Source organism: Gasterosteus aculeatus, chromosome 21 (genome assembly GCF_964276395.1).
Source record: "Gasterosteus aculeatus chromosome 21, fGasAcu3.hap1.1, whole genome shotgun sequence".
Classification (NCBI taxonomy): domain Eukaryota; kingdom Metazoa; phylum Chordata; class Actinopteri; order Perciformes; family Gasterosteidae; genus Gasterosteus; species Gasterosteus aculeatus.
The window spans coordinates 10391108-10411329 of NC_135708.1; the positions used below are offsets into that span (position 1 = coordinate 10391108).

General features: G+C 44.8%; 1 protein-coding gene across 11 annotated transcripts in view; it reads left to right on the forward strand.

The window, feature by feature from the left end:
- ntng1a (netrin g1a) overlaps positions 1-20222 on the forward strand; it is an 85067-nt gene that overhangs the window by 40574 nt on the left and 24271 nt on the right. For all 11 annotated transcript variants that reach the window (XM_040167246.2, XM_040167248.2, XM_040167241.2 and 8 more), the window contains exon 4: positions 19336-19508. In XM_040167246.2, coding sequence (XP_040023180.2) covers positions 19336-19508 — 173 coding nt within the window. The remainder of the gene's footprint in view (positions 1-19335; positions 19509-20222) is intronic.

A 20222-nucleotide genomic window follows, 5' to 3' on the forward strand; every position in this document is an offset into this window, starting at 1 on the left:
GCAGAACGTCACAACAATTCAAAGTTGGGTAGATGACGTGCTCAGTCCCAGCATCGTTTGCTCTAACTAACCGGGGACCGCGAAGTGCAAGGATTAGCATCAGGCAACGATTGAAGAACCCTTCCTCGCTGTCATCCTCATGCTCCACTGGTTGTAGTCGTACTGCAATTATGTGTTTACTTCTGTGACATTATTTACATGAATATTGTCAAATGCCTTTAAGCTATTTAATGAATCTGTAATTTGTTGATTTCCTCAATCTGCTTTTTAAAAAGGAGCACAGCCACAGTGCAGCACACACGGCTCTAATGCTCTTTAAACGGGCAGGTAACCTTGAGCACAAACGACCATGATAATGAATGCTTCGCTCAGAAAATTGACTTTTCTCACGATTGAAAAGGTCATTCAGCCAAAAAAAAAAGAAAAATAACTGGAGGGAATTTACTAACACACAGGGGTTGGACGGGGGGAACCATTCAACACACTCGTTTCCGAGAGGGGTTGTCAAAGGCGCAGATTATTTATTCTATCTGACTAATCATGACCAAACCCATACGTCCCTGTGGGGCTGCATACGTGAGCGATGGCTGCGCGCCTCCATCGGGCCGCTGTCGTTTACCAGCCCGCTGCTTTTCGAGCGTTGCACGCCTGAGAAACGTTCCGCACTGTTTGCCAAAGGTAACACACAGTTCACGCTACACAGAGAGGCTTCACTCTCCCTTCCCACAACTACCCCCGCCCCCCCCTCCCACCCCGCATGGCTCATCCCCTTTTCTCCGTGCGTCGTATACGAGACATAAGCTCCTTAACCCCCGGAATACAGTCGTGTGAGACTCGGGGGGGGGGGTGGGGGGGAGGATTTTGCAGGGGCAGTGAGGTTGAATCCGGCATATTTCACTGCGCTGGACTCGGCTGACATCCCCCTGGATCAGGAGAGAGGGGGCTGGTGGGGGGGGGGAGGGTACAGTTGGAGAGCCACAACGGTGGGAGAAACAAAGACGCTCTTAAGCTGCTAAACTAGGTCGACCTAGAAATGGTAGCGAAAGGAGAAGCACAACTTTGCAGGAGTAGACGTTGCGTCGGTCCCGTGTAGCTGGAGGTGCTACAGGGAGGCAGGAGGCGTCATGCGTGGCCCTTCGATTATGGTTGATTACAAGAGAGGACCGGACCTAAGACACCGGGGAGAAAACCCGATCCATGTGAAGAATTTCAAATCAAACCACGCATGGAGCTGTGAGATAGATGTGAACAATGCATACGCTGACTTAAATGAATTGGACAAACCCCCCCCCCCCCCTGTTTTTAGGAGGATTTTCTAATTATCTACTGTAAGGCATAATTGCCTTGCCCCTCTCTCTTTCTTCCTCGCGTTACAGTAACTGCATCCTGCAATTTGGTCAACTGTCCCCCCGTTGCACCCCCCCTCCTACCTGGCTGTGATCAATAGAGCGTAATTAAAGTTGGAGAAGGTTCTCTCGCTGGCTCCCCAGCGTGTCTCCTTCGGCCCCTGTCCCCCCCGCTCCCCGCCTTGCTCTGTGTCTCCTGTGCAGCGTCCACTGGTCTCTGAAGGGCCTCCTGGTCCCTGCCTCGATTTATATACGAAGAACAAACTCCGTTCTATTCCTGTAAAACTATCCGAGGGATGCACGCCAACTACGCCCCCACGTAGACTGAGTGCAATTAGCTCCATACCTGTTGCCCGCTATCACTGAATAAAAAACAAATTATACAACCACTAGATTTTAGACTTGTGCGTACAGCAAAAAATGATTACTTACTTACTTATTTACCCTTGAGCCGGTGGGAGCTGTGATTCCGTTTCCAACGTATACGTAGTGCGGGTTGTTTTCAGGCAAGGTCAGAAACGACCTCAAGGGTTCACAGTCGCTTTGGCTGCCGGGTGGTCAGGCGATTCACTTGGAAGGACGCTTTGCTCATTACAGAAAGAGAAACCCTGTTCAGGGACTGCGAAGCCCAACGCTGGCTGTGTTACACGGGACAACTCCCATCTTGGCTTGAATTCTCCCCGGTGTCGCCTATGGTTCAGCTCACATGCAGCATAACTTCTGCAACGTGAAACTCTCGGAAGAATCATTTGAATGTTAAACAAAGAGAAGGACCGGAAACAACGTGTTGCCTTGTTGTTGAATATTTTGTTCATTGCATTGGGTCTGGAGCACCATGAAGCATTTCAAAAGGGAGCACTGACACACGCAGCCAGATGACGTTCCGTGGTCTCATTAAACCACATTCTTTTTAAGACATTTCAAAACTTGAAAAGTTGGTGTTTTTATATTTTATATGGCAGGATAAATCGTTCGCTCAGATCTCTCGGAGCTTGTGTTAACCACAGACATCTGCCTAACCCAAACCCAATGACATGGAGAAGAGAGCGACTGGAGGAGCAAAAATGTCAAATCATTTCTGGCTTTTAGGACTCATTCCTGCTGCGCTTAATTAAAGAATCACACATCTGCCAAATAGTGTGACAAGTGTTAAGCAGAATGTTTTTGTCTGAGCTAACCATCTGGAGCTGGAGATTCATTCATTGCGTGCAGACTTAAGAGTGTTATTGAACCTCTAATCCTTTCTCTCGTCAAGAAAGCTAACTGCCACTCTATTTCATTAAGCACCCGTACCACTCCGTCACGTTAGTGCGATGGTGTGCGGCGATATCCCGAAAGAACAAGGAAGCAGAGGCACACGCACAAGTAAAGCAGACGGAAGATATATTATCTCCCACAGTGTCACGGGTCACACTTTTGTGCATTCTAATTTGCGTGTAGTCAGTTCATGTGTGCTTTGGATGCAGCTGTTTCAACTACAGATCAGCAATTTGGTGAGTGATGGGTCTATCGGATCTCCCCTCAGGGAGGAACAAACAAGAAGTCAATCTGCTTTTTTCCCCCCCTCTTCCTCCACAGTGCTTGGCTTGCTCTTATTCCTGCCTGTAGTCGACAGATAATCTATTTGTGCTAATTTCATGTTTCTCCTTGCCCACTTCCCCCTTGAATAAGTCATTCCACTTGTCTCCCCTCCTAAGTCTCTCTCTCTCGCTCTGTCTGCCACAATAAGCATCTATTTAGCTTCCGCTGGGCATTTGCATTTCAGCTTTAAAAAAAACAACTAATTCAGCAGTGTGCATTAGTCATTGCAGTGGGAGAATGCCTCGTCCGTGGGATGGCACGAGCCGAGTGGTCCGGACAACTTGGGCCATCTGTTAACATCCACGCCGCATGTGAGTTTAATGGAGGGTATTATCGACCCGCAGCCTTTGGTTAGCGCAGGAAAAAATGACTTAACGAAGGTATTTGGGGAAGAGGCAGTAAGTCAAATGACCAAATTAGTGTATTTGCCATATCTACTTCATAAAGATGATGGGAATGGAAGTGGCGCATCCGTGGATGCCTCATGGTTGACACCCAAAGGCCATGTCGAGCGGTTCTAATCGTCCTCCCGATGAATTCTCCCCACATCTATCAATCTGTCATCGCTGTTTACACAGTTTTTCAATACACAGTTCCGGCTGAAACGAAGATGACATAGCCATTATTGAACCATGATGACACAATCTATGGTGCTTACAGATTTGTTCGATAAGATAGAGTACCCATACAAAAACGAGAACTGGACAAACGTTAATAATATCATTTTACTGCTTAGCTGATTAGATACCGTTACTGTTGGATAGCAATAAAAAAACATAAATATAGGGGGAGTAAGGTACATTTTTCTTGAATTGTTTCGCCAGGTGTAACTTCAGTGAGCCTCGTTCTCTGTGGTTACGTAACGCGTGCACATTGTACACCTGCCCCTCCCTGCTCTTGTTCATCCACCCTCTTCAAGTGAATGTGCCTTCTATTTATTCCTGCTTTGTTTAGAGTCGGTCGGATTCGAAGCCGCGCGCTGCCTTCCTACACTGTAAGTCCGCTGGGAGAGGAAGCGTAGGATGGTTTATTAACCAGTGACCTCTGGTTTGAAACTGAATTACTCTCACTGCTCCAAGTGAACGGTCGTGGTAACCTGTCAATACTCTTGTGTCTTCATTTAAGGATTCCATTCAGCATTGAGTGGAATTACTTGGAACCATTTTCTGCAATAGGTGTTTGATACCTCAGTTGAAGGGTCCTGAACCTTTATTTGACTTATTGTTATCTCCTTACATCTGTGGCTCATGCAGTCCATGTCTGCATTGGATGCCACCAAACAGGCCTGGATGCCTGAGTTTCCAACTTCTTCTATCACCTGTCACTCCTGCCTCCCGTCCATGGCCATTTCTCCACCGCCCTGCCTTTGGTCGTCCTCCATTGGTTCTCCACTTGCTGCCAGGCTGAGGAGCTCAGAAGAAAAAGAAAAAAAAATCCTATATTCTGGAAGTGCCCGCTTGATAGAACTGTTTGAACAAGAGTGCCTCCTTAAGTGTTCGGGACCAACCCTTCAGCTGCAGAGCAGCGAGGACAAGCCGGTGAAGAGAAACACCTCTGCAGAAACAACAAAACAATATGATTTATTAGTTCCATTTGTCTTTGCAAAGTTTGGACTGCTCCCCCGTATTGTCCTCGTACAGCCTAACAAAGTAGAATTAGTTTCCAGTGATTAACTTGCTTTGAGCATTACCATTCACAACCATTTCCTGCACGATGTCACCAATCCAGAGGCAGCTGGGGTGGGTGTGAGAGGCAACATCAATATAGAAGCTGGTCCCCCTGTCCAATTAATTGCATATTGCCAGCTGCATAAACCTCCCCGAGCAGTACACATGTGAAGCGTGAAGGTAAAAAAGAAAGCGTGCGATTTAGAGCGTGTTTTTTTAGAAGGATGCGATGGGAGGAGGCAGAATGGAAAGTTGCGTGGCAGCGGCAGCGGCGGAGCGTGGCGCGCCGTGAGCAGAGGCCACAGCTGCACGTGCACAGTCATCTGCGTGTGGCTGCTGGCAAGATCGGGCCACGGCGCCTCGTCTGTGGTCTTTATGGCAATGCACAAAAATACTCTGCCTGATGATGTTTTTCCTGTCAATCAAACTTTGGCACGGCTCATTAATTAATATGTCATATGTCCCGGCCAGCAGCCTCGCTGTGTGGATGTCCAGAAACCTTTTTGGATGGATTATCATTAGGTTGGTATAAATATCCATGGAAAATGAATAACGTTGACTCAATCTGATCCCACTTGTCCTTTTTATTAGTGCTTTGCTGACCATTCTTATTTTTCATGTAGATTTCATGAAGCGTATCTTGATACTGGTCATAGACACATAGAGAAACAACATATAGTCAATTGAAATATTCAGCCATATCTATTTCTTTGCACAGCCCAATTGAAAGGAAGATGTAAAGTAACCATTGTATCATAGCGTAATAAAAACTGTCATTTCAATTCAATTCAAATCATTTTATTTTGTATAGCCCATAATCGCAAATTACAAATTTGCCTCAGAGGGCTTTACAGTCTGTACACATACGACATCCTCTGCCCCGAAACCCACCATCGGCACAGGAAAAACTCCCCAAAAAATGAAAAAACCCTTACAAGAGGGAAAAAAGGGAAGAAACCTTAGGGAGAACGTCAGAGGGATCCCACTCCCGGGATGGACAGACTACAATGGATGCCATGTGTACAGAATGAACAATGTATAATACATGCAATTCCTATGACAGAAATTATTCAAGTAATTGTGAGTAGTAAGCCAGGCGCACAGCAGGACCACTGCAGGGGCAACCACCATCAGATAGAACCACCATCCACAGAATCCTGTGGGGAGGGAGAGCACAGAGATTTTAGGAGAGGGTAATGTCGGTTTATGAGTACAGTAATATGATTAATATCTAAAATAATGATGATGATGATGATGGCAGCAGCAGGCGTCAGCATGGCCACGGTAGGTGTCAGGACCAGGGTCCCGAAGGAACCACAATCTACGGAGACCTGATAGGGGAGAAAGCATACAAAAAAAAACTCCCGGAAAGAAGCTGAATTAGTCATGTGCATTAATAAAACTTGAATTATGGTAGAACGAGAGCGTGAGAGAGGAGCTCGGTGTGTCCTAAGAATTCCCCCGGCATTCTAAGCCTATAGCAGCTTAACTAAGGGCTGGTCCCGACTAACCTGAGCCAGCCCTAACTATAGGCAGAATCAAAGAGGAACGTTTTAAGTTTTACTTTAAAAGAGCTGACCGAATCTGCCCCCCGGACTGAAAGTGGAACCTGGTTCCACAAAAGAAGAGCTTGATAACTGAAGGCTCTGGCCCCCAGCCTACTTTTTAAAACCATAGGAACAACAAGTAACCCAGCATCTATGGAGCGCAGTTGCCTTGTAGGGCAATACGGTGTTACAAGCTCTTGAAGATACAACGGTGCCTCACCAGCAAGTGCCTTGTTGGTGAGGAGAAGTACCTTAAAATCTATTCTTGATTTAACAGGGAGCCAGTGCAGAGAAGTTAATACAGGAGTGATATGATCCCTTTTCTTAGTTCTTGTTAATACACGTGCTGCAGCATTCTGAATCAACTGGAGAGGCTTAAGAGATTTACAAGAGCAGCCTGATAACAAAGAATTACAGTAGTCCAGTCTGGAAGTGACAAACGTATGAACTAATTTTTCTGCATCACTTTGAGACAGGAAGTTCCTGATTTTTGATATGTTACCTAGATGAAAATAGGCAGTCCTTGAAGTCTTCTTTATATGCGAGTTGAAGGTTATATCCTGGTCGAAGAGAACTCCCAGATTCCTGACGGTGCTGCTGGGTACCAGAGCAATTCCATCCATAAAAACTGTATCACGTGACAGCTGGCTTCGAAGGCGCTCTGGGCCTATCAGGATAACTTCCGTTTTTTCTGAGTTTAGCATCAGGAAGTTGCCGGTCATCCAAGTTTTGATGTCTCCAAGACATTCTTGAAGTCTAACTAACTGGTCCGTCTCTTCTGGCTTGATCGACAGATACAGTTGAGTATCGTCTGCATAACAATGGAAGTTTATGCGGTGTTTCCTGATAAGATCGCCCAAAGGAAGCATATAGAGGGTAAATAAAATCGGTCCAAGTACAGAACCTTGAGGATTCACCGTTTACAAGCACAAACTGGGATCGGTCCGATAAGTAGGATTTAAACCAGCTGAGTGCAGTTCCTTTGATACCAATTAAATGTTCTAGTCTCTGCAACAGGATACAATGGTCTATGGTATCAAATGCGGCACTGAGGTCCAGCAAGACAAGAAAAGAGATGAGTCCTTGGTCCGATGCAAGTAGAAGATCATTCGTAATTTTCACCAGTGCTGTTTCTGTACTGTGATGCACTCGAAATCCTGACTGGAAATCCTCGAACAAAGCATTGTTTTGTAGAAAGTCACATAATTGATTTGCGACGGATTTCTCAAGGATCTTAGAGAGGAAGGGGAGATTAGAGATAGGTCTGTAGTTAGCCAACACCTCTGGAGCAAGAGTAGGTTTCTTAAGAAGAGGTTTATTTACAGCTACCTGTCAGCTTCCTGTCAACAAAGACAGATTCATAATATCTAATAAGGATGTGCTAATTAAAAGAAAAACTTCCTTAAGCAGTTTGGTCGGAATCGGATCCAAGAGACAAGTAGAAGATTTAGACTTTGAAAATAAAGAAGTCAGTTGATCAAGGTTGATGGAAGAGAAGGCATCCAAACAAGCATCAGGGCCCACTGCTGCATCCAAGGTTCCTACATCGGAGGACAGGTCGGCACTGGTTGAGGGCAGGAGACCATCAATTTTCTCTTTGATAGTCAGAATCTTATCATTGAAGAAGTTCATGAAGTCGTTACTAGTGAGGTCCATTAGGCTGACTTACTGTATAGCTCTTGCAGCCACTATTACAAAACTAAGAGACCACAAGAAAAGGATCATTTGTCTCCCAGCTTTTTCCTTCCAAGAGTGTATTTAATTAGGCAGTGATAGCTTTGGTTTTAAGCCACTGACCAGGTTTGAACTCCAGCTGTTAAACCCTCACAGAGTTACATCAGCTGGTCTTTTTGTATTACAGCTATTTCATATCTTAGGGGAAACACAACATCTCACGTCGTGTGTACCTGCCAAAGCAGTTTGAATTAGTCTGAAATGTAACGCAATAATCTGCATTCGCAACCAAACAAATTATGTTCCTTAATAAGATGTACCTTGTATATTTACTATCTAGTGCACTTTTAGTTTGAGCTTCATGAAAAAAGTCGAGCTTCATGATAGAATGTGGTGTAACCCACGGCGTAAACAGTTCAGATAATGCAATTAATCAGGCGAGTCAAATGGCATTTCATTTTCTTCTCTTGGAGAGAACAATATCTTACAGAGGGGCAATTAAATTGGCCACTTTTGTCAAATTTAGTTGAAAAGTGATATGTCATTTCTGCAGAATTAAGTTAGTGAAAAACCCACATGGGCTTTGAATGCAATAAAGAGATAAATGCGCCACAGATTGGATCAAAGATTGTCTGCTGAAATCTCTCATTTAATAACTATCATATGGAAAACATTCAGAGCCTATGCAATGTGAATACAAAGGTAGAACAGGGGGAGAAACAAGCCTTGTGTCCTCGGTGTCGCTGCCGAAAAAATATAATTGGGTTGAATTTCAAAATTGTTTTTCTTACAGCCAACTAAACCCAACTCCTATTGTTCAAGGCCACCTGTCTGTGTAGCACATTTTATTCATCCTTTGTCTTCAGAAGGTGAATATGAGTGCGAGTGCCAAAGTGCACTTTTTGTGTACCACAATATTTCAACATAGATTCATCCTAGTTCCAAGCGCGGCGCTTTCTCACTGCTTTCATAACCTCCTGTGTCTTTCTCTGGGCCGACTACCACTCTCACATACAAACGGCAGCATGAAAGAAGGATGGATTTTGACTACTTAGCCTCTATTTGCTGAATTGACCCTTTCCAAAGACAATCCAGCTTAAACCTATTGTATTGTGCTTTCATAACGCTATTTTAATATTCCTAACACAAACAGAGGAGTGCTGGCTTTCAGCTGTTTGCTGTCTGAAGGCCTTTGATAAAAGTGGTTGCCTATTGAAACCACTGAGGGGGTACCGATGTTTGGAGGCTTTGCAAATAGATAGAGCTGTAAAATAAATATAATGGATCGTTGTTTTCTTTCTAATAATACCAGTAGTAGACTTCTTCTCAAAGCTTGAAATTAAAAATGATCGAAATGATCAGTTTGTTCTATGCACACAGCTGGTATTGGTAAAAAATGAAAGCAGACATAGATATATTTATAATCAACCAAAGGGACCAGCAAACCATTCCCTGAAGAGGTTTGCAGGTCCAATTTTTTTACTATTTGAAATTTGTTTTAGATCTGTGAATGGTATCTTGCAGTGTTTCTCTCCACTGCCATGCTTCTGTGCACTGCAGAATAGCGTGAAATAGCTAATCTTTATGAACCAAATGGGAAACGAGTTATTAAAATCACTGGGCCAAAGGATCCACACATAGAAGGATGTGTAAATATGTCAAAAATACACTTTTTCTTCTTGTTCACTTTTCTTCTTCTTCACTATCTTCTCCTATAAAAATAAACACAGTTGTTGGTGTTTACCCAGCGAGCACCGGCATTCAAAATAAATCCGTGCCGCGGTGTAAACGGTACAGAACAACTCGGTCGTGAGATAAAATCAAGTACAAATAAAGTCCAGTGACTAGCAGCAACCCCCCCGGACGGTGTGCGAGCCGACGCCTTACTATCTATCACAGGCTAGAGGAATCGACCCGGTCCAGAGATATGAGGAGCGCAGCTACGAGTGACATGAAGATTTTATCAGTGGAGCAGAGCACAGGAGAAGTGTCGCCTCAACAGATCGCTTTCCCTTTCTCAGGGAAGAGGCAACATCCATTTTTCACTTGAGAAGGCAGAGTTTACTCTTCGACTTCATGCGGCCCTCCATGTTCTTATGGAGGGCTGCATTGCTGGTGATGCAGATATCATATTCTGTGCATTGATTTTTCTCTCAGTGGGTTTAACATCATTAGTAGCTGCACACACAAGCGGTTGGAATAGTCAGGGACGAGAAGAAGGCCCTGCTGATGTGCCCTGCGTGACAAGACTGCTCACGCTTCACTGAGACAGTAAGAATAAGTTGGCAGTCTTTCTACGGCTACGGCCTGTGTGTGTGTGTGTGTGTGTGTGTGTGTGTGTGTGTGTGTGTGTGTGTGTGTGTGTGTGTGTGTGTGTGTGTGTGTGTGTGTGGCGTTTTTAGATTGAATTCCTGCTGAACTAGATCTGGATTTATGGAACAAATAAGAGATGGATATTGCCTGGAGGATATGCACTCACATACACTCACACACACACACACACACACACACACACACACACACATAAAGATGGTACAGGCATCATATCTGATTCTCGTCATGATTCATACGTTAATACCCGATAGAAACCAAATGATTAATTACAAACTGTTTGTCATCATTTTAATGTAACGTCATGGTAATCTCAAAGGGTACAATGAGCCCTTTTTCCAATCTGATTTCTCATAAAGCCTTTTTATCCCCAAGTCAGGAGAGCCAATTTCCCTCTTCTGTGCCGCAAAGGGGGCCAGCCATATCAGAGGTATTTTTCTCTCCCTTACTGTCGACGGAGCACATTCAACATTCATGGGGTGACCCATTTCGTTAATGGAGAGGCCTTTTTCCCCGACGTGTCTACCTCGTGTCTTTGTCGTCTGCAGCTGCCCTCATAATAGGCCCTCCTGTCAGGGTTTCATGACTAATCCCCTCATTGACCTCTCCTTCACTTACAGCCCCCACCACCTCACTGATGATTTGGTAACTGGTTTGCAAGGAGGAGATATTGGCAACACTCGCACAGTCAACGCCATCTGGAAAACATAGTACACGGTTCTATTTTTATTCAACTTGGAATGTATTGGAAGCCTGTGAATGGTTGTATCAGTCACATTTTTTAAAACTGAAACTGTACTGGGTGCATTTTTTAAAATATATGGATTCAATTTTTTTGTGAGGAACACAAAGATGATTTCTTTATTGTCAATTAAACATTTCCCAATTCCCATAAAATGTACTTTTTAAAATATCAACAAGTACGATTTTGCGGCATGTATGACATTTTTTTTTGTAATTTTATAAATAAAATTTTAATAAAAAATGGAAAAAAAATTAAATTAAAATGTGTTATTAAAATTTTTATTTAAAAAAATGTTAATCTACAAAGTAAGGAAAACAAACAACTGAGAAGAATGCAGTGTTTGGGAATGTGGTTACCTCTTCCTCTTCTTCTTAAGCAATACGGTCAATGTAAATACAGTCTTAGCTATGTTAGACCAGGCAGCTCATGTGCTAATTAATGAACCTAAAAACAAATATTCAAGGGCACCCAAAGGCCTCACCTGGACAACGACAAAAAAGAGCCATTTTTATTGCCAACTATTATTGTCCACATACAGGAAATTGTTCTCTGCATTTAACCCATCCCGCACAGTGGGAGCAGTGTGCTGCTGTAAAGGCGCCCGGGGAGCAGTTGGGGGTTTGGGTGTCTTGCTCAGCGACACTTCGATACGGGACACGGAGCAGCCGGCGGTTCCCAGCGCACCCACTCTGCTCTCTAACCCCATTAGTGAGATAACATTGCGATGATGTGGAAAGTAACACACAGTCAAATTACCCCCCCAAAAATAGAAGGCCACCCCCTCAGCAGTCAGACATCCTACTGAGCGAGTCATGTCGGTCTGGGCTGCATTAGAAGAGAGCCTCGTCAGTGAGGAAAACACCATATGGCTCTGTTTCCACACTCATAAGCTGAGACCGATATCTCCAGAAGGAGAAGTGTTGTAAGCGTCATCATACTGTTCCTGTTTGTTTAATTCACCGCGTGTGCACACAAACACACACACACACGGCAGGACATTGCGTATGTGGTAAGATCCCCAAGCGAGGTATTTGATTCCGATCTGAAGACGACTGGGAGTGATGAATAAAACTGCTTGATAATGGGAGCGTTGACTCGTGAAAAGCGATTCTGAGCGAGTTATCTTTTGGGGAGGGCCGATGAATGCAGGCGCTCATTATGTATGGGCATCCGACGGCGCTTTAGCCCTTCAAGCAGAACAGGAGCATACAATAGAGCTGCACCTGACAAAAGAAGGGAGGAATCACAATCAAACCTTTTGCTCTTTTTGCGAGGTAATGTAACTCGCCGGATGCTCAGATGTTGTGTGATGGCGGAGATGATAGAGATTAAGATTCCAGATGATGGAGATCGGAGCGTCTGAGCAGAGTTCAACCGGTTGTTTTTTATTAAGCACTTTACAAATGATCTGAATCACATTTTCATGTTTCTTTTTCTGGGAGTCCCTGAGCAGAATAAATGCCAGACACATGTAAAGAGATTTCAATTGATAAGATGACAATATTGATGATTAATACTTTTAAAAAGCTGGTTGTATTGTTTGGGAGAAGACTGAGAAGCTGAAATTGAATATTTAAAAAAACCCATAAATGCTGAATGAAACGTCCTGTATTCAAGTAAGTGCCTTTAATATTTTAATTCAACAGTTTAGGAGGGTCACTTTCTCACTTTTCTGCATTCAGAGGTTGATTCCTCAGATGTTTTCTTGCTGTTATCACTGCCCTGTTTGGGAAGCAAGGTCTACTGCAAGGTCCAATAGCCTCCACAACAAAGGACACTCGTTTTTGTGATTACTACGTGTTCGAGATTTTTTCTGTCCTTGGTCGGACAAAAATTCAGCTGTAAAAAAGCAAACCCGACTTCTGTTGTGGTGGCTTGAGGAGCTGAGCAGACAGCTCCCGTAGATTCCACTTTTTAACTGAAGCGTTGATGATAAGCAGGGCAAAATGTTCCTCTCCTCTGCCCAATAAAACAACTAGATTATTTTACCAGATGTTAAATTACAAATACATCTGTGACAAGACAAGACAAGACAATTTGTATATAACACCAATCTGTCAATTTTTTCATTCAACCTCACCACTTTTAGCCGTGCTGATTCTCTGTGATTTTGCCAGCTAAAGCGTTTGGTGTGACTGCATATTGAATAATATATAAACTAATTTCAGCTTTGTCTGAGGACGCCCTTTAAAAATGACAGAATGTATCTCGTGGGATGATTAAAACTAATTTGAGGGAACCAAACCTTTTGCTGTAATGTGTTCGTGGTCTGTTTGCCTGCGTTGTGGTTTGTGGTGCTGAACGGACAGCTCCTATAAAGTGCTTCTTTTAGCACGGGCCTTCTACTCTGCTGCAACGTCACTTAGTTTGCAATGTAATTAGAGCTGCTGCTGACATGTTGAACGTCCGGACCCTCGGATTTTTCTCTCTACGCTCCTCTTGCAGTCTCTCTCTCTCTCTCTCTCTCTCTCTATCAAATAGATGTTCAACTGTGAACGCATTTCCCTCACTGCAGTGGTTGAGCCAAACATGCATTCTGTTGGTGGTCTGGTCACAAAAACACACCTGTACATATTCCTTCGAGCATTTATATACATCACGTGACTTTCTTGTCAATCACCACGTGGACTCGTGGGAAGCATTGCTCCCTCCGGTTTATCAGAGGCTGTCGCTTACAGTGCAACCCTGTCACATGCAACAGTATAACCCTCGCCCAGGCTTCAGGAGAGCCGAGGGCTGCTAAGAGTTAGCTTCTCTGCTTGTTGGGGTTCTGCGAACATTTAGTGTAACTACACCTGCTCTTGGGGCCCTACCCTGGTTTCAGGTGTCGGCCCCCGGTGGTGGCAGCCACGGGAGAGGTCTGGTCCAGACACCGGGGTTATGTAACAAGGAAGATGGTTGCCAAAGTTTAATGGTTGGGGACATTAGCAAGCTACATTTTTAATTGATCATAACATCCCAACACCAATTAATAAATCATATGCTCTTTTATAATTGCGTATCTGTGGCTGATGAAGGACCGCGATGAGCCGTCCAATCCTGTCAATCAGCTCAAATGTAATTTTATGTTAACTTGTTCGAAAAATGTGATGGTGAGGCAACAGTTTTATCCCCCAACCTCACACTCTTTCTCTCCACCCACCTTTCTCTCTTTATCTCTCGCTCACCCCCCCTACACACACAGGTCAAATGCAGCCTAACCTCTCGCAGTCTGCCGACTAGCTACCGACACAAGCGGATCAATGTAGCAGGATCTGTGGGGAGTTACTTCCTTTAAGGGATCCAATCAGTGATTTCGCTTATGAAATGACAGCATCCCTTGATATCGCTTCTCCAACTGGCCTCGCCCTGAATCTGTGTGGCACCGGGCACCGGATGATGGACCTCTCTCTCTTTCTCTCTCTCTCTCTCTCTTTCTCTCTCACTCTCTCCTGCAGTGCATTTGCTTTCACCGGCCAATAGTGTTTAGCTGAGAGCGGTATCAGTGAGGCCCAGCATGTCGATTCTATTGAACAGGCCTGGCATGTCACAGGCAGTAAAGACCTCCTGATTGACTCCTGCTTGGATAGCATGTCCAACTGCATTCATTAGTAATGCTGAGGATTCGATAGATGGATGGCCCCGACGGATTGATGCAGGCAGACAGACAATTTGCCTCAAAGCAGGAAACCGGAGATGGAGTTAACTTGCAATGCAAAGATCACAGAGTAGCTTTGCTCTGTTATCCCGGGTACTTACTCATGGTTCATATTTTCATAATATTTCCGTTTTGCAAGATCATTTTTCAAATTTATAATTGAATATTTTGAAGATGAAGTGAAACATCAACTCATCTGCTCGCCAAAACATCCATTAAAATATATAATATTAAAATACTTGGTGGAATTTAATCTTAATGATCGTTCTTGCTTTGTCTTTTATTTTTTGTGAGGGTGACACATGATTGTGATGTTTCCGTACATTTGCTAAATACTCAATAGTGTCCGCCTGCCAGCGTTTTTTATCCGTGTAAAAGTTGTGTACTCTGTACCTAGCACCTTAAAGTGGGCAGCAACGTTGTTCACAGTGTATGATGGTGCGGAGCTCGACACTGTTTACTGAACTGCTCTGCCTCTGACAAAACTCAATAAATTCAGCAATTAAATTATTTAGCATTTATTTATCTTATTTAAGTTGAACTGCATGTGTGTGTGCGATGGACACAATGTCTCTTCGCGCAGCAGCTGTAAATGTTTTTCTGGAACTTGAAACATCGAAGATGAGAGAAACTTTTCTCACAGCCTCTGCTTTAACTTTCCACTCTCCAGTGAGAGGAGACAGAGGGCAAAGAAGAATATAATTAGGGGGATGTTGGGGTCCGAGATCCATCCCATGGGACCTGGTGCAGATATCGCCCTTCTTTCACTTCCCACAATGCACCACCCGCCGGGGAGGTAAGGGAGGCAATTAGCAGGTACCACGTTAGCAGACAGGCTAATCTGTTTTAAACCAATACAAACGCCAGCTGAACGCCACGTGTCATTGGGTAAGAGCTACATCGCTGGAGGGGTGTGCGTGTGAGCGGGTGTGTTTTACCCACCTTGAGGGGACAACAATCGGTGAGAAAAGTCACATTGCGGGGACTCGCCTTCCATATGGGGACAAACGGGTTTTCAGGGAGATAAGGTGGGATAGATGCATTATTGTACATTCCTTTTCATTCTGTGCATTTTGTGTAATCACCTATTGCACTTACAACGAATCGGCTACAGGCGCGCACACACACACACACACACACACACACACACACACACACAGTCACACGCCAAGCCTTTTTAACAGCCTGTGTTTCCATTTCATTTTCATCATTCAGCCTGTGCATTGTCTGAACCCCCCCCCCCCCCTCCTCCTCCCCCCTCCGACAGCTTAAAAAAAGTGTTCATGAACAAAGTGTTTGACCCATTTGGCTGGCGTATGAAAACACCTGGGCGTTAGATTGGAATTTAATTGCTTCACTTAGTTAACCCACTTAAGGACCATGTTGAGTTTAGTCCGCTCAATTTGTTGGGATCAGCAGCTTTGTGCGCCGGGGATGTTGTAGGCTTGGATTATGGATAATTACCATCAATTAGCAGCTGATACTCTCGGCTTTGAAGCCGCAACGAGCGAAATGGAGCAACGTCGGCCTGTGAACTCGGCTGTAGATAATAGCTGGAGTGATTGAGAGGAAAGGGCCATTTTTCACTGAGAAACACAGCATTGTGTCGCTCTGTTTTTGTTGCCGGCATCATCAGAGGGAAAGGCGCAATATGTCGTGTGCACCCATGGTGTCAATCAGAATCCCATTACTGCAGAGGTCACAGACACACCGCTCCAGGTAAGCCAAAGCCTCAGCGGCCTCGTATTTCCACTGAGATGAAGAACAATAATAAATTTGAGCCCAACAATATCGTTTGTCTCCCACATTTCAAGGAGAACTTTAAACTCTTGTCAGATATGAGAATTTTTGCCACCTTCCATCAAACAAAAAGGAATCAAAACTTTTTCCCCTTCTCTCCTTTTTGTTTCTTCTTTTTCTGCCAGTCTAGCAATTTGAGCTCGTAGCCCCGTGGGTAATTTTATGAATACATATCAGGACCTTTAGCTAACAGGCGGTGTCGGGCCCCCTCAATAACGCCTCAAGCAATATCACTTTAAGAGCACCACACAAAAACAAAGATGCATTCGCTTCATGAATATGAATTAATAGGAGATACTGCAGTTAACAGACAGACTACCAGGTGGATGGAGAAGAGCGGCGTGTGGAGAGAACGACACAAAGGCTCGTGGGAAGTCAGGAGGAGACGACCCACAGAGCTTTCAAAGTGACAGTAGATAAAGAGCCAGTTAAAATGCTGTTAAACACACGTTGGCTGAAGCTGTTGTTGCTCGTGCAGCAGGAAGGAATCCTTCCCCGGTTCATTCAGCAGCCACTGCTGATTGGCAGCAAGACAACACTGGTGGATATGAGACCCTCGGGGGCCTCACTGGCGGTCTCCATCATTATGCCGCCGGCGCTATCATTTCTGGATGCTGATTAAAATGTTGGCCATGTTAAAAGAAGCTGAAGGTTAAACCACAAAGGGCTCCGTGTGAAGTGGTTCCTCACCACATCCTCTACCAACCACGCTCACTCACACACACACACACAGACCTTTTTTCAGACACGGAGAAGGAAAGAAAGCTCCTTCAAAAGGGGGACTCGATTGTGATCCTGGCTTGAGTTTAGCCGCTAATGGACATGGACTCCGCTTTAGCCACTTTTTCTCAATCAATCCCGCTACATTCGGCCTCAGTGTCGACTGGGTATTAGTATGATGGCTGCTGAAGATTACGTCCCGTGTCACAAAAGGATTTCACAGTGGAGCTCCTCAAAGTGGATTCCTCCAGTGACTCCATTGAAATAGTTTCCGCTTTTATTTCCTTGAAAATACCAGTATACACTTGCGCCTGCATGTTTTCTGTCTGCCGCTGTGTTCGGTATGTTTTCTCTTTGTGATTTGTTTTGTCCCTGTTTGTACGAGTCCTCCCGTATTTAAAAAACAACAACTTGTGTCCAACTTGACCAAGGCTTCCTGGCAGAATTCATGTTATTATATCCGAAAGGAACACAAGTGCAGTTGTGAGTGTGTGCTGCTCACACCCTGTAGCTACAAGCTGGAAACGAGAGGGATAGCATGAGATATGAAGTGCTGATTAAACATGTATCTGGCATCACGATACAGCAGGTGTGGCCTACTTACGTTTGCATACATTAAAAGCTTTCATAAGCTACTTACCTTAAATAAGGAATGCCCCCAAATCAAAGTACTTAGTTGAGAAAATAATATAAAATTCCAAAAAGCTCACAAAGTGCACTCGTGAGTAATTTTCAAGAGCAAATTGCAGCGTGAGCAATTTTTTTGTCGTCTTCCTGCAGCAGGATCTGGAGCCAGATGTCAGGCCCCAACCTGGGTCAGCAGACAGCAGATACGGGTCAGGATCAAGGAGTGGTCCTTTCATTAATTATGCTTCTGCCTCTGGATGAGGATGAGCACATTGTGACAGAGGCTCGCCATCAACAGTGTCTAACTCACATAGGTCAAACTCCCGCCGGACGTGTCCAGTGCGGCCCTGCCGCCGGAGTCCTCAACACAGCAATTGTCTCAATATCAGCAGTATTAATGCCATTTTATTGGATTAGTAGTCAGTGTTTTTTTACCGTCTGCCTCTCAGCATTTCCTCCTAAAATAGACCAAATTTGTAGGATGACTTATGCGTGTTCAAAGTCAGATTTATAGTTTTCGCTGTAAGTTGATGTCTCGTATCCCGTTACAGCATTAGAATCAGTTAGAGAGTCCGGTCAGGTTCTTGTCTCGGTAGTCGGACACTAGCACACTTGCAAAGTGGGACAGACAATGATCACTGAACACACGACATGTAGATGCTTTTCATCTGACCGATCATGTACAGATCCAGCTTCCAATCTATGTCGGAAGTTTGTTTTGAAAAGAGACTGAACTGTGTTTCCTGTGAACATAGAGGTTTATTTTGAAATTACAAAACGTGTAGTTGGAGCAGCACCTTCAGCGTCCTAGTTTGAGATGATGACCAGACGACGGTATTTGAGCAGTTGGCGTTCATTGCGACGTTGTGTTAAAATAGTTACAATTCTCCGTATTCCTCTGAGGACTTTGTGCTGCATGAGGATCATAAATTAATTGAACAGATAGATGTCCCGTACAGCGGAAACTGAATTTGCTGAGCTTCTCGTTTAATGGTTCAGGTTCTGGCGAGCAGGGATTTAGTGCACCTTGAGGGAGTCCTTCTTTCCATACTAGAAAATATGCTTCTGAGATCTCATCTCACATTAATTTGTCATGGCGAACGCAGCCGCGCTGATGCTCCATGCCGCCCTCTGGCTCACTGCGAGCTATTCATCGCCTCACTGAGCTAAAAGCCCGGGCGAACACTTCATTTTCCCCACGCTGGTTCCACAATTTAACTTGGCTTGTTTCCCTCAGCCTCTCCTCGCACCTCTTTGTCCCCCCTCTCCCTCCCGTTCCTCCCGCGCCCATCCACTGTGACCTTACTGCAATTACGCATCCTCCAGTGGGACAATTAAAACTGAACTACCTTCCCGATTGGAGGGGTCGGGGTGGTGGGGGGGGGGGGGGGTAGAAGAGAAGCGAGGAAATAATGATGCCAGATTTGTTCGCGCAACCGCCTGCCTTCCCTTTGAACCGGCTCCTCTTGAAGTCGAGGAAGCGGCTCTGACTGCGTTCCAGTGCCACCGCTAGTCAAGGACACGCTGCCCTTCAGTGTCCAAACTAAATAAGGGCTGCCGGATGTTCATTCAGCGGCAGAAAAATGTACTCACGTTGGCGCCATTGTCCTCTTTCAACCCCCCCCACTTCCCCCCTCCCACCCTTCTCCCTCTTGGACAGGTGCAAGTGCAACCTTCACGCCAACAGCTGCGTGTATGACAAAGAGAAGTTGAGCTGCGAGTGTGAACACAACACCACCGGGCCCGACTGTGGCCGCTGTAAGAAGAGCTACCAGGGGCGAGCGTGGAGTGCTGGCTCCTACCTGCCCATCCCCAAGGGCACAGCTAATACCTGTGAGTACACACACACACACACACACACACACAATTCAGCAAGGACAAGTTGAGTAATTAAAGAAGAGGTTGGCATGACACAGCAGGTGTCACAGCAGCGTTGGTCGGACTCAAACCTGTCGAGATTATCTCATAAATGCCTGAAATCAAAACTGCAACCTCATATTCTGGCAATCACCACGTCACGTCACGTGAGATATCGAGTTGTGAGGCTTCAAGTGTTTTAATGAGAACAAAAGTCAATAGTGTCCTGTAAATCGTGTTTCGTCAAAGCGTTTATAACATTAGCTTGGTTGCATCCTTTGCAACAATTGTATCAAATAATGCTGATGGATAAACCGGAGACTTAATAGAAATGCACGGCCTCTAAATATATCAGGACTATACACTGAATTACAGTCTAAAACCAATACATGTCAGCAACGAGATATGCACAAAAACTGCAGATGTTCATGTGTTGAGTAGGTCCAGTGGGTGTATTGCACCTGCGTCCTCTTCCTGACCTGTGCATCAATACAAAGTGTTAGAAAAGGCTTCCCGGAGGCAGCAACGGCACATAACTCTGAATTCACTCATTCTATCGTCTTACTATCCTTTACAAAACACCCACAACACCCAGTCAGTGCTTTGAAAGACCGTGCCCACTGTCTCCTCTTGCATGCACTAACTGAGTGTGCAGGTCATGGCTTCAGTTCACTTCAGCTTTCAATCACC